This window comes from Sapajus apella, unplaced genomic scaffold, assembly GCF_009761245.1.
Source record: "Sapajus apella isolate SASKATOON/1434 unplaced genomic scaffold, GSC_monkey_1.0 scaffold7, whole genome shotgun sequence".
Classification (NCBI taxonomy): domain Eukaryota; kingdom Metazoa; phylum Chordata; class Mammalia; order Primates; family Cebidae; genus Sapajus; species Sapajus apella.
The window spans coordinates 17,961,514-17,976,790 of record NW_022436947.1 but is presented as its reverse complement, the minus strand read 5'-3'; the positions used below and the strand labels follow the sequence as shown (position 1 = coordinate 17,976,790).

Here is a 15,277-nt window from a genome sequence, read left to right as displayed (position 1 = left end):
TTGTTACCCAGGCTGGAGTGCAATGGCTCAATCTCGGCTCACCGCAACCTCCTCCTCCTGGGTTCAAGCAATTCTCCTGTCTCAGCCTCCCAAGTAGCTGGGACTATAGGCGTGAGCCACCACGCCCAGCTAATTTTTGTATTTTTAGTAGAGATGGGGTTTCACCATGTTGACCAGGATGGTCTTGATCTCTTGACCTCTTGATCCACCCGCCTCGGCCTCCCAAAGTGCTGGGATTATAGGCATGAGCCACTGCGCCCGGCAAGAAAAATATTAGAAATAAAGAGATGTAACTATAAATACTGTAGAAATTACATAGATATAAGAAAATATTATAAACAACCACACACTACTAAATTTGACATGGAACACATAAATTTCTTTTTAAAAAATGCAACCGTTTGTAGTTGAAATAGAAAATCAGAATAATCTTAAACCCAGGAAAGATTATTCTATTACGAATAATTTTTAATTACATATGCCTTCCACTTTCTCTTTTCCTTGAGCAGCTAGCTGAGGTACTGAATGGACGGAGGGAGATGGGGAGCCATCTTGAACTACAAGTTTCCAGTGTTGGAAATGGCAAAGAAGAGATAGAAAGAGTCTATCATGGTGACGAGGGGGCCACCATACCAGCCTATTTTTATCTTGTTGAAACGTTTGCTATTTTTAGTTTTTGTTGTGGTGACCAATCTTTATCTTAAACTAGTGTTAAGTGGTAAAACAAAAGAAAACAAGTGAATGGTTAACACCAAATTTTGGACTACAGCTAACTTGGCAAGGGGGTGGGGGTGATTGTGTAAGAAAAAGAAAACGAATCAGAGAAAGGCTCATGTAGGTTTTAGAAATCATTATGTTCTGGTTATTAAGCTGGGATGTGGTATACATCATCGTATTCATTTTATGATTCTTTAAAATGTTTTGTCACATTTTATAAATGCATATATACATGAAATATTTCATAATCAAAATACAGAAAAATCAATTTGCTAACAAAATAAACATATTTCTTTTTAAACAAACAAACAAAAAAACCACTAGAAGATGCATAGGAGAGCACTGTTGAGTATTTCAAGAAACAAAATACAGTATTCAAATAAGTTATATAGTGCGGGAGATTTACTGTACAAAGGACAGATACCTTTAATAAGGCTGAGCTTATGCTATTTGCTAGATAATATTACATTAACATAAAATGTGAAGAACTAGATTTTTGTAATTCATACAATAAAGATATATGGGAGAAATTATATTGTCAACAGTCAATAATTTCTTTAACAGATAAATGTTTTATGAGAACACATAAGAATGGCCATCAATTGAGATAGCACCTTGACTCTAATAAAGCTTGAAATCTGGAGTGAGGGCACGTTCACAGGTTGTTGCTGTGATTCCTACAAGGTGTGTGGTAGTCTCCCTCTCTCTCTTTACTTAGCTCTTCTACAAACATTCTCTATAAACCCCTGGATGAATGAAAGGAGACCTCTAGGTTGGGTCAGGTAAGGGTTGAGCAGCACTAATTACTGCCTTGGCCATCCGATTTCTCCCAGTTTAGGAAAATGAAAGAATAATGAAGGAGAACCAACTTTTGTTTGTTATGTGATCTAAGCTAAAATACCTTTTTCTTATCTGATGTAGGAGCCAGACTTTCCAGAATTAATATATCCTTATATGACAGAACTAATACCTCTAGTTTCTAATATTATGAGCCATGTTTATCATTGTACTTACAAGACTCCTTTGAATTTTTGGAGAACATTAAGAAGTGTTGTCTTGTACAATTGGATTTTCAACCGTAAGGATTTTCACCCTCAAACTAAACAATAACTAATTAAAAGCAAGATGCAATTTGTTCAAGGATACTTTTTCTTTGAACTTTTCCCTTTGAGGAATTACAAGTTACATTAAACTAATGAAAATCAATTATCTCAGATTTTTCATTAAAAGTGTACTGATTTTCCAATCTCTTTCATTTGTAGATGCCTGGAGGTTTAGAAATTGAGCTGATGTAAAACTCTGGGGTGTCTCTTTGAATGATACTAATGTTTGCATGGGAGGGAAAGAACTAGCAACTTTATTCCTTCTTTGGTATCTACACATGGACTTTTGGATACCTAGAACTCATTTCCCATGGAACTTGTATGCATGGTGATTGGTCTACCAGTTACCCCAATGGAACCTGACAAATATATTCCCTCAGGTACTGTCAGTGTACTTTTAGGATATTCCTTTTTTCTCCCAGTATCTTTTCTTCTCTACAAATGTTTCAGCTACTTTTAGGGGGTAATGTGGGATTTATGGACTTGGTTATTATTCACCACTTTATTTTGGGCAAGTAGAGAGCCCAGTTAGTATTTGGGCCATGGCCTATAATGAGAAGAGAACATCTTAAAAGTGAAGTCATGGAACAAGTCTCTTTTTAGATAGGCAGCATAGGAACGTGACTCTTCAATATGAATACTTTAAAAATCAGGTCCTAGTCTACTAACTGTCCATCATCTTCAACACTAATATGTAGTCTTTATCACCACTAGCAAAATTATCATTATTATCTGTATGAGAACTTTGTAGTTCTATTAACAAGAATTTTCGAGCTGACAAATTTTAGTTACAAACCATTTTTTTTTGTCTTTCTACATAAAATGAAACCAATCTGATCCACAATGTTGTCTTTAAATGTTTATCAGTTTGCTTCTTTGCTTTGTAGTGTAGGTATAGCTACACTATACTTTGTAGGTATAGTGTAGCTGGCTGGGACTGCACCTATAGTTCCAGCTACTCAGCCTTCAAAAATAAAGTTGGCCAGGCATGGTGGTACACACCTATACAGTTCCAGCTACTCAGGAGGCTGAGGCGAGAGGATTGCTTGAGCTCAATGAGCCATGATTGTTCCATTGTATGGCAGCCTAGGCAACAAAGCAAAACTCAAAATGTCAATACTGGTTACCTAATGAGATTGAAAGTAATCTTTCCTTTCAGAGAAAGAAATTTCTCTTCTCTGAAATTTAATTTATACCACTCTCCCCCAAAAGGGAGTAATATTTGTAATTTTTTTTGACTTGTAGGTCAAATTCAAAGTCACACCCTACAGGATTTATTTTAATTCAATAGAATACCTCTGTTTTGGCTTTTTTTTTTTAAGCAGCCAAAAATTATAGTATTTAATTGAATGGTTCTATTGTCCATAGTGACTTCTCTGAGTTTTCTGATGGTTAAGTAGACACTGGAAACTTAGTGTAGTTTATATACAACATGAGTTATTTTAAGCTAATTGTAATCATTTGATGAAAATATTACTGAATTGATTTATTCACTAAGCGAATATTTACTATTTACTCTACAGCAGTCACTATTCAAGATATTTGTGATATGTACTAGCCAGACAAAAATCTCTGCTTCTGTGAACCTTGCATTTTAGTGGAGAAAGAAGACAATGAACAAAATAGATAAAACTAATTAAATTATGTAGTCTGTGAGACAGGGATACATGCTTTGGAAAAGGTAGAGTCAGGATTAAGGGGAAGGATATGGGATATGGTGGCTGCAAGGAAGCAGGGAGGTTAGGGTAGGTCTTGTTGAAAAGGTGACATTGAGCAAATGTTAAATGTATATTTCTTAACTAATATTACTGTCATTGCTAAATACAGAATTTATTTGGGGGCTATTGCTATTTTTCTATTATTGAGAACTTTCTGCTTACTACACACTAAACTCTGTATGAATCAGTGTGTGTTGTTGCCTTAGGGGAGGAATATTATAGTTCTAAAAAGTGAAGTAAGCTTATTGATCATTTTAGATTGATTTAATTGTAGTAGTAAAGAGATTTTAATTAAGTTTTTAAAATCTTTAGTTTTGTGGTAAACAAATGGTGCTTCAAATGAATAAAATTATAGTAATTTCACTAGAAATAAAATTTATTTTATTGCAGGAATATAGCAAAATTATGCAGATTATTTAAAAAACAGCCTTTTATTTTCTTTCTCTTCTTTTTTTTTTAACTTTTATTTTAGGTTTGGGAATGCATGTGCAAGTTTGTTACATAAGTAAACTCATGTCATGAGTGTTAGGCAGTGTTAAGAGGGAAATTTATAACACTAAATGCCCACATTAAAAGTAAGAAAGATCTCAAATTAACAATTTAACATCACAGCTGAAAAAAATTAGAGAAGCAAGAACAGATCAACCCAAAGCTAGCAGAAGACAACAAATAATCAAAATCAGATCTAAACTGAAGGAAATTTCTTTTTTCTGAAATTTAGTTTATACCACTCTCCCCAAAAAGGGAGTAATATTTGTACTTTTTTACTTGTAGGTCAAATTCAAAGTCATACCTCACAGGATTTATTTTAATTCAATAGAATACCCCACCTATTTCAAGAAGAAAGCAGAAGATCAAAAGATTATAAATATAAATATTTTTCCATTTTATAGCTAAAGTAGATATACATTCTTCCATATAATCAGTTAGTGTTAAGTTATATAAGGTAAATCTATCAAAGAGCAGTGGCAGTTCATTATCATTGCAACACAAGCTATACATACATTTATTCCTGAAAATATACTTTTAATTGTTAAAAATCAAACCATATCATAAATGTATAATATATAAAATAATGCTTTCATGCATGTCTTATAAAGAATACTTTAGTGCAGCAAAAAATTATTTCCATTTTTATATAAAGCTAAATTTTTTTGCATTGGGTTCTAGAAAGACAATAGAATCGACATTCAAAGGCCTGGCTCTCCTCTCCTGAATTCAGATATTAATCTTTATTGCCAAAAATGCACCTACATTATCTTACTTTTCTCCGTTGAAAAGTTATTCCTACCTCTGAGTTCTGCATTCTAATCAATGGCATCACAATCTACTGCTCCCCAGTTTAGAGCAGTGCAGGCATCTCCCACATTTTTCTTCCTCATCCTCAATGTCTAATTAATAGAAAAGCTCAGTTGCTCAGTTAATCACAAAGCTCACCACTGACCTTCCGGTTGTCCCAAAGGCAGAGCCTACCATATTGCCCCGCTTTAAAGCTTTGTGTTTTCCATAAAATCTACTCTAAACTCCTTTGCATTGGATGAAGAGATATTTATAACCTGGGCAAACCCATAAAATCATTTTATTCCCCACAACAGCTCATCTCTAGCATCTGCATTGGGGAGGTTCCCCGCCCCCCCAAAAAAACCTGCTCTTTACTTAGCTGGGTCTTTGAATTAGTTGTACTCTCTGATTAAAAAGCATCTTCTTCTTTTTACTCTTTTGCATTCACTCATTCATTAATTGATAAAGATAACTACTTATTGAATACCTCCTTTGTGTCAGGCAACTGGAACATGCCAGAATTTAAAGTACTGACAAGGTAGTCACGTCCCTGCATTCATGATTTCGCACTCTTCTGCTTGCACACGGTATCATCTTTCCAAACTCCAGTGTCTTTACCTTATACTTCTTCCCTGCAGTGTTCCCAGATCAAAGTAGTTGCTCCTGTTTCTGAAAGTCTTGGCATCTGTGCCTGTCTTTGTTGTGGTATTTATGTCAGATTTATTTTTTTAAGTCCATTTTCCCTACTAGACTCTGAGCTGCTTACAGTAAGGAGCAGGTCTTTTCAGCAAAAGGCCTGCCTACAATGCCTGGGATGGTACTGATTATCAAATCAATTTGAAGGGTTTTGACTGAAACTTTAGGCCTTATGATAGAAAACTAGGTTTCCAAAGATGACCACAAGTAAGTTACCGAGTGCATATATATTCTTTCTGTTTAGGTGATGCCAATTTTCACAAAGTTTTTAAGGCCCATTTCTAATGTATTATTCTATAATATACCTGGCAGACTGTAAATTTGTTATGTTTTAAAGGAATTACTTCTATCTCTAAAGGAAATATCTTCATAAATATATATGCAATTCCCATCTTTAAAAACCCTTAATATATTCTGTGGTTAATGGCTTAAAACTTAACTGTATTCATTTTCTCTTTACATAGAAATTGGTCTTCCCTGGAAGATTTCTGTAATTAACAAGAGGGTTTTCTTTTTCCTATTGAGCTTCATGTTAATGCATTCCATGGCCAGATGAAGAAATACATGCCCCATTTTCCCATTGCTAATGCCATAGTTACTACAGGACTATTTCTATGCAGGATTTGTTTTACAGGTCTTGGAGTATATTGTTCCCAGTGCAATCTAGTATAGTATGTTTATATTGATTAATTCTGGGGAAATGAATTATATGGGCTAGTTTACAGAGATCTCCTTCCCTCCTCTAATATATGGAATGGCTACAACTCCTCCACCCATATTTGACAGAAGCAACTTATGAATTCTGCATTGAACTTTTTAGTGGTAATAAAAGCACTGAAGATAATGACTTGTAATTACATAAATAAGAGTTGCTCCAAGTTCATAACCTGGAGGAAATGACAATCCTCCTAATGAAAATTAGGCTATTAGGCCAGCAAGATTTTAATAAAAAAATGATTTTAAAAAAACCCCTACCTATTGGGTACTATGCTTATTACCTGCATGAGGAAATAATTTGTATACCAAACCCCCATGACATGCAATTCACCTATATAACAAACCTGTACATGTACCCCTGAAACCAAAATAAAAGTTAAAAACAAGAAAAAGAAGCAATATTCTGAGACTGAAATTATATTTCTTTAAACTACTTTGGCTAACTGCCATTATCCTAATTCTAGTAAAAAGAAAAAATAATGATATTAATTTTCAGAGCCCAAAATGGTTTCTATCCAGATGTTGATTTCTGTCTATTCATGAAAGCTTATCAAACCATTACACCATGCTACTACTTAGTCAAGCAAAATAATTTATAGAGAAGGAAGCAAGTAACAGATTTCAAAATGCATATGTATATATCTGCAGCACTAATATAATTTTGTGTATAATTATTTAGAAAGAATCAATTTTTCATACCATTTCCAACTCCATCTTGCATGAAATTTTTCCTGTATTATTATTGTATCTGAAAAATAAATTGATCCAGTTAGAATTTTATTAAAATATAATTTTGGAAAAATCCTAATCAAAATATCAGTATTCTTTACCCTGGAACTGGTTTTGTTTTCTCTTTCCTCTCATTTGTTTCATGCCCATTAATACTTTCTGCAAAATATAAAAGAAAAACAATTTAAATAAGGGGTTATCATTGGGTTTGCATGTGTGCATATGTGTGTGAATAGGAAGATGGAAGCATTAGCAGAAATTGAAAATAAAAAATTCACTGTGTACTAACATAACATTCATCTTAAAATACTTTATAAGTACAAATATCCTCCCAACACTTTTTCGCTGCATCAGAGCGGTTCATCAAAGCCTGAAATAATCACAGTGAAATTTGATGCTGTATCCAAATAGAATGTAGGAATTACAAATTCCCAATATTATGCACGAAAACCCTTTCAGGGCAGGAAAGAGTAACCTGGAGGTCTATTGATAAAGACATGAGAGAGTGTTCCATCAGTCTGGCTGAGGGATAGAAAAGGCATTCGTATTTTTGCAAGTGAATAGAAATGTAATAATTTAGGTAAAATATTTGTAGAAAATTATTTGTATAGATACTGAGAACTATAGAGAGAACTGTAGAGGGATGAAGGTTAAATTCACATCATGCATGTATGGACAGTTAATTCAAAATATAACTTAGAATTCCTGAGTTTATGTCTAATGCTCTAATGACTAGATCCCAGATTGGCCATATCAACATATGATACCATCAATTTCTAGTCCAGGGTTGGTAGATCCATTGAAGTAAGTCATCTGAGTGGCCTCGACCTCTGCTTCTGCCTTGATGATCTGCTGCACTACAGCCTCTGCCATGGGCATCACCATGGCAGCGGTCGAGGTGTTGCTAAGCCACATAGACAAAAAGGCAGTGCTGCTCATGAACCCCAGCGTCAGCCTGAAACAAGAGAACTGTTAGTGTGGAGCTGTGCTCTTAGCTTAACTAGCACTGTATTATTTAACTGCAAGATGTTTAAGATGTTGTGAGTTGGGAAATTAAGTCTTTCAAAACTTAGAAGGTTAAGATTCTGCCCAGATGACGAACTTGGAGTGCAGGGACAGCCAGTAGAAATCAAAGCTGCACATGTAAAAGTGGAGTTCTTAAGAGATTTGTCTCCCAGGGAACCATACAAATCTTCTCTTCAGAAACAGAAAAATGACCAAACAAACTGCAAGTTGGTTATATGACAAATGAAAGCTTATAATATTACACCAGTATCTGAATACTCTTCACAGGTGACCACTTATCTTCAAGTGCTAGTAAGATGAAAATGCAATCAACTTTTGAATCTAAAGTCCCTTAGTTTTTCTTTCATCTTTTAGCCATAACTCTGTTTGCTCATAAGAGTGTCTGGGAGGCCCAAGGACAAAGAAAGAAATTAATATTTATAAAGCCACTTTTTACTTGTTCACTATACTGGTTCAATACATGTCAGGTGGAGAAAATAGTTAAAGTCATTTGCTGAAATGAGGTTTCTGAATGTTCTGTGTTCATATGATTTATGCTCTCCTGAATCTGATATCCTTTCCTGTTGTCAGGATCTGGATATATTACATTGTTGTCTTTTACAAATAGAGTAGTTATTCTCCTTAAAAATAACATACCTAAGACTACAAAATATTAAGCCAAGTCTATAAACTTTCAAAGTCACACTTGGGAAAAAAAAAACATGATCTCTTTTGAGTAGGTGGCCCTAGAAAATCATTCAGAAGCACATCTTTCTAGATAGAGCCATTTATGAAATAATCTGACATCTTTTAAAACCAATCTACAAGAAGAATGCCACACCGTAAGTTTCAGACTCAGATAAGGTGAATATTTTCAATGTATAAAACAAAATAAAAGAGAATGTACTAGGAATCTGCTTACACAAGAAATGATTCTTCTAAAAAATGAAAATTAAGAACTTTTAATTCTTAAGGCACTATCAAGATAAGAAATCTTCCTCTTAAAAAGGCTGGGATCAGATAAAGCTTCTGTATGGTAAATGCCTTAAATTGAAAAGCCACTTAATGGCATAATGAACAGAACTTCTGCCCACTGTGAAGTGCATCACATCATCCTCTGGAGCAGAGGGTCAGGAGAAAGAGACACATTTGTATAGAACCCTAAAAGGCATGGAGCACCATTTCATTTTAAGAGTAAGATGGTATCTTAAATACATATGTGTTATACAGTTTTTAAATTAAAAAGATAAAAAATTTGTCTCATCTAAGTCATTGATTTTTTTGTATTTAGCAAAACAATTTGCACCATAAATGAAAAACACGAACATGGCTTTGCCCTAGAATGAATTATGCAATACAAGTCAGTCCAATATTCTAATTTTCAGAGAAAAATGAGAAAGGATGAAACACCTAAGGCTTTAAAGCAAAATGCCACTGTGCAAATGATTATGACACTGGACATTTTCTTTAGCTTACATTCATGTTCTTAGCAAGAGGTGAACTAAAACCAAAATAGCCAATTAATTTTATCAGTCAAATGACTGATTTTATTTTCTATAAACAAAATTTCTTAATTGATTGTTTCACTTTGCAACAGTTGGTTTACAAAGAAAAATGTTCACCTTGGAATTTTTCTGCACACATTTGTGTTTTGTCAGTAACGTCTTTGTCTTTCGTTCGTAACATCCTCCCTGATAATAAAGGATGCTCTTGAACAAGTTCTGAATATGTTATCACCCAAATAAACAAGATAGGACGAAAATCTACTCTGAAGTCTATCAATCTCGTCTGTTGAGGTTCAAGGCTTCTCACAGCTTTCACTTCTATGCAGTGAAAGTTGTTGTTTTTATCCTCCTACACCTCAAGTACACATTTTATCACTTTCATATTTGCAGAGGAAAAAAAGTGAAAAGCCAGAGTGTGATACAAAGAATTTCCAGAGTGTGATACAAAGATACATTGCTTGTTTGGTTATTTGCTCTGCACAGAAATGGTCTGTTCAGCAGGTAAACTGGAAGCAGTAAATGCAGTACTTACCATGCCGGATCCACACCAACCATCATCACCATTTTCAGAGCAATTCTCTTGTGCAAATTCCATTTTTCTATGGATGTTGCTAAACAGATAACTCCAATTAGCAGTAGGTGAAAATCTTTGAAATAGGCAGATGCCACCTGAAATAGTAATTAAGCCCATGATTGTTTGCTTTGGTGGGGAAAAATAGCATTGCACAAGAAAAATATTATTATGCTGCTCTTAACTTTGACCTTCAACTGCATAATCTTTCTATTCTGTTGAGAAAAATGTAGATGTGTTTGAATGCAAATCTAGACATGTTCTATATTCTTACCCAGAAATAGTGTTAAGAAAAAATATACAGAAAAAAGAGTATTCAGTGTTATTAAATAGCTGAGTAACATCAGGTAAGTGCCTTCTATGAGTAATATCAGGCAAATATTTTCCATGTCTTGGGAGATACAAGTTGGGACTAATTTATTTATGCATCTATAGAGGAATAGCAATGACTGTGATTTGGGAAAGTTTCCAATTAAGCTCCAACTTACTACTGTCCTCATTATGACCCATTATGCCATAAGCACAGTCACACCTTTATATTTTGAATGATTTTACTTTCAAAATTATTTTTTATAAGGTCAGGCACAGTGGCTCACACCTGTAACCCCAGTACTTTGGGAAGCCAAAGTGAGTGGATCACTTGAGATCAGGAGTTCAAGATCAACCTGGACAACAGGGTGAAACCCCATCTCTACTAAAAATATAAAAAATTAGCCTGGCATGTGGCACATGCTTGGTAATCCCAGCTACTCAGGAGGCTGAGACGGGAGAATTACTTAAACCCGGGAGGGGGAGGTTGCAGTGAGCCAAGATCGTGCCATTGCACTCTAGCCTGCATGACAGAGTGAGACTTTATCTTTCTCTCTCTCTCTCTCTATGTATATATATACACATATATATACGTATATATGTACACAATATATGTGTACATATATACGTATATATATACACACATGCACACACACATATATATGCACATAATGCACACATATATATGAAACAAATATGAGAGTCAACATTTAAGTTATTTTCAGTTAACGCCATTCAGAGATTAGTAAAGGACCTAGAACTTTAAGCAACCATTTGCAACAGTATTTCTCAAAGAATACCCTAAAATATATTAGGTACATGTCTTTTTTTAAAGAGTTATATAGTAGATTAAGTTGAGAAAACAAAATTTTGAAATACTAGAATTTTCTCTCCTATAGGCTTTTGAAAAAAATCTTTAAACAATAGTATATGTTGTCATTTTTTAAAGAGGAGAATATCATAGCCTACATATTTTTCAGATTTACTTAATAATTAAAAACTTGTTTAAGCTTTAGGAGGAGCAATTCATGGGACTGGTATTCAAGAGAACTTACTTTAGGAAACATTTAGCTAAACTGAAATACAAGGCTGTACTGAAAAGAGGATTCTAAGAGTAAATACCTCTTTAAAAAAAATCAAACAATAGCTAATAGAAGGAATGGAAAGGATGGATAAATCTAATGTTACAAAACTACAAGAAGGAAAATTAATTCTTACAATAATTTTGCTGTATTAAATTATATCTGCATTTTTAACATAATTTGCTAAGCTTGTGTTGGTTTCAGTAAAAAGCAAAAATTGATAATTACCCTTGAAATTAAAAGTAGACAAGTGGGAAACTTTTCTGTTTTATAAAATGTTCATTTATGATGTCTTTCAAAGTTTACATCTATCTCTTTACATTTTATGGTGATAGAATAATAGAAAATAATTATATCAATTTCCTTACTATTTTATTTATTAATTACTCATTGAAAAATTATCTGCATGCACCAAATATATTATAGGAGCAGAGAATATACATGAATAAATGCTTGATATATTATTCCCTCTTTTTGCCTCTTCAGTTCCTCAAATACCAGGTCTTTCTAAGTAGGTCCTACTATTTTTCTGTTTCATAGAGCCCTGCATGTTTTTTTCATAGTGTATATATTACATAAATACTGCTTGTTTACCTGCTTATTGTTTTCTGTATTATACCACTCATTTCCATGAAGACCAGGACTCTGTTTTGCTAACCATCACATATTTTGCATCTATCATAGTGCTAGTACACAGTAAGAGAGCTTCATAAACAGCATTGAAAGAATGAGGGAGGAAGGGACAATGAATAAGCTATGGTCTCTGTGCCCTTAAATCCCAGTTGTCTACGCTCTGTCCCCTACCTCCTAGTCTCCTAATGCTTTCAACTCTCACTCTAGGTATAAGAATCTCGATAGATTAAAATACCAGTGCTTCCATATTCAGGAACCTTTGGTTTTTGTCCCTGGTTCTAACTCTGCCCCTGAATCTTTTTTTTTTTTTTTTTTTTGGCTGACTTTGAAAATTTGTTTATTTCGGTCCTCCAAAATGCTGGTATTCCACAGGGTTCTGTCTATAGTCTTCTTGTTTTATACAGCCAATGGCTGAATTTGAAGGATTCAACTTCTGTCTTTATGGGACTAAAATAATTCCTGGCACATACATAGGGGCACTCGACGATCATTTGTTAAATAAATGCTGACTATACCAAGATCTTTACTTCCAGACAGATAAGTCTTTTGAGTTTCAGACTGGTATGTCCAACTGTTCATTCCCATTTGAATTTCCCACAGACATCTACAATTCAACATATCCAAAATGACTTCTCATCTTCTCACTCCCCATCCTTCAAACATGTTCTCCCTTTGCGATTAATGTTAACATCTATCTACTCAGTTGCCCAAGCAGGAACCTAAAATTCCTTTTCCACTTCCAATATGACTCCTATTATTTCTAGGTCCTTCATCTCTTTAAAATTGGTCCCTTTATCTCTGTTTACACATGACTACCTTGATTAAGATCCTCAATATTTCTCATACTGTATGATCGATCTTTTTCTGATCTATCCCATACCATTGTCATAGCCTCTTTTCTAAAGTGTAAATCTGATCACATAATTGGCCTTCTTATACTTGTTCAGTATAGTTTTTAAGACCTTCCCATAGTTTTAAAGACCAAATCCAATATTTTCAACATGTCATAAGAGACCCTTCATCACCTGGTCCCCTTTCACCTCTCCAGTTTAGTTTTCTGCCACTCCACCCTACTTCTTCCTATGTATTTAGTTCCCCAAACACAGAAGTGCTTGAACACTTGCTTGCAATTTAACCTGGAATGACCCTCTCCCCTTGTCTTGGATACTCCTAATCTTCCCTCATGGAAGATGTCAATTCTCCCAAGATATCTTTCCTAAGACCCTAAACTGGATTACATCATATCTCCCTTTTTGTAGCACATCTTTATTTATATATTGATCATTTCTTCACTTATTTATCCTCTTTATTAATGTATTTTGAAAGCAGGATGCATCTTATTGATCATTGTATTTATGGGCTTAGCACATGTCTGGCACAAATTGATACTCAATAGATGTTAAACTTAATAAGTCCCTAGACTTGAGGAGCTCACAAGCTATTAGATGCAAAAAAACAAGTTAACAAAAAGTGCAATAAAGTATTATAGATGCTTGAATGATACTTCTCCAAGATTTAATTGAGATTTTAAAAGTAAGTAGGGTGCCCATTTTTTTCCTAGAAGGATTGGGAAAATTTTCTTACAGGACCTGATCCTTGACTTTATTATTGAAAAATACATAAATATTTTAATTTTCATTTTCCCTTATCTTTTTTGCAGTTTGTCTCATGGAAATAGGCCCTATTGACTGCTGTGGTCTAAATGCTGGTGTCTCCCCCAAAATTCATATGTTGGCACCTAAAAGAAACCAAATATGTTGGCTACAACCTCATGAATGGAATTAATGGTTTTATAAAAGGGACTTGAGAGCACTCCCTTGCCCCTTCCATCATGTGAGGATGCAGCAACAAGATGCCATCTATGGAGCAGAGAGCAAGCCCTTACCATACACTGAATCTGCCAGGGCCTTGATCTTGGACTTCCCAGCCTCCAGAACTGTAAGCAGTAAATATCTATCATTTATTTACCCAGCTTAATGTATTTTGTTATTGCAACCTGAAAGGGCCAAGATACCCTATTTCCCAATACTCTGAGAATTAAATGAAAGAATTAATGCAGAATAACTTAAAAATACAAATAAACACATGGAAGTGAGCCATTATTAGTAAGTGATTAGACACAGAAAGAAGTTCAGGACCATGAGACTCTTGTTGTTATTGATTTGGGTTACATGAGGAGTTAGCATATTGTGGAGGGCCGAGCAGTAAATATTCTAGACACTGTTGGCCATATGGCCTTCACTGTAATTATTCAACTCTGTCATGGCACAAAATAGCCAAAGGCAATAAGCCAATGAATAACTATGGCTTTGTTCTAATAAAAAGTTTATTTTAAAAATTAGGCAGCAGGCTGATTTGGCCTTCAGGCCCACAGTTTGCCAGTTTTCTCAATAGACCATGCAAACAAACTATAGCCTGCAGTCCAAATAAAATTAGTTTTTAAACCTAAGAAAGAAATTTCAGATTCTCTGTTTTTGTTGTAGTACCTAATCTATGGTTGTCACCAGAGTCAGAATATTTGAGGAGAAACATTAGCTCCAGGCAGATGTGTTTGTTTATGGCCTACTTGTCCAGGAAGTAATAGAAGAAGGTCATGTTGGTTTGTAAATTATACTGATACATATAACTATTTTCAAGGCAAAATTGATATGTCAAATAAAAATTCCAATAAAATTGCAAGATCAACATAGTTATATTTCTGTCTCAAAATAGGATTTCATCAAAAAATGTGTACTTTTACGATCAGAGCACCTGAGGTCTCTCTTAGTTATGTAATTGAAAAGCACAGCAACATTTCTTCAAATCAATAAATAGTTGTAAAAGTTAAATATTACCTCACATCAAGTTTGTGAATTAAATGAGATAATATTTTTTAAAAGCTGTTTTGTTCATTATTAGGTTGTTTTGCTAAATCCAATAGTCAATATCTAGTTTTCACATTAACTGACTTAGCAGCAGATTTAACACATAATCATTGCCTCATCTTCAAAACATTTGCTTCACTTGGATTCCAGGATCCCACACTCTCTGGTTCTCCTCCTACCTCAATAACCTTTTCTTCTTAGTCTCTTCGGCTAGTGCTTTCTCTTCTCATTTGCCTCTCAATGTTGTAGCTATGCAGAGGTCAGTTCTTTGTCCTTTTTGCTTTTCTGTCTTCATTCACTCCCTGAGTGATCCATCAAGTCTTAGGGCTTTAAATACCATCTATATG

At 34.4% G+C, this 15,277-nt stretch overlaps 1 protein-coding gene across 2 annotated transcripts in view; it reads right to left on the bottom strand.

Annotated features, from left to right (window-relative positions):
* Positions 1 to 15,277, bottom strand: part of SLC13A1 (solute carrier family 13 member 1) — a 99,671-nt gene that overhangs the window by 54,600 nt on the left and 29,794 nt on the right. For both annotated transcript variants that reach the window (XM_032276125.1, XM_032276126.1), the window contains exons 3-6: positions 10,004 to 10,140; positions 7,729 to 7,916; positions 7,063 to 7,120; positions 6,932 to 6,980 (exon numbers count right to left, since the gene is read on the bottom strand). In XM_032276125.1, the coding sequence (XP_032132016.1) occupies positions 6,932 to 6,980; positions 7,063 to 7,120; positions 7,729 to 7,916; positions 10,004 to 10,140 (432 nt within the window). The remainder of the gene's footprint in view (positions 1 to 6,931; positions 6,981 to 7,062; positions 7,121 to 7,728; positions 7,917 to 10,003; positions 10,141 to 15,277) is intronic.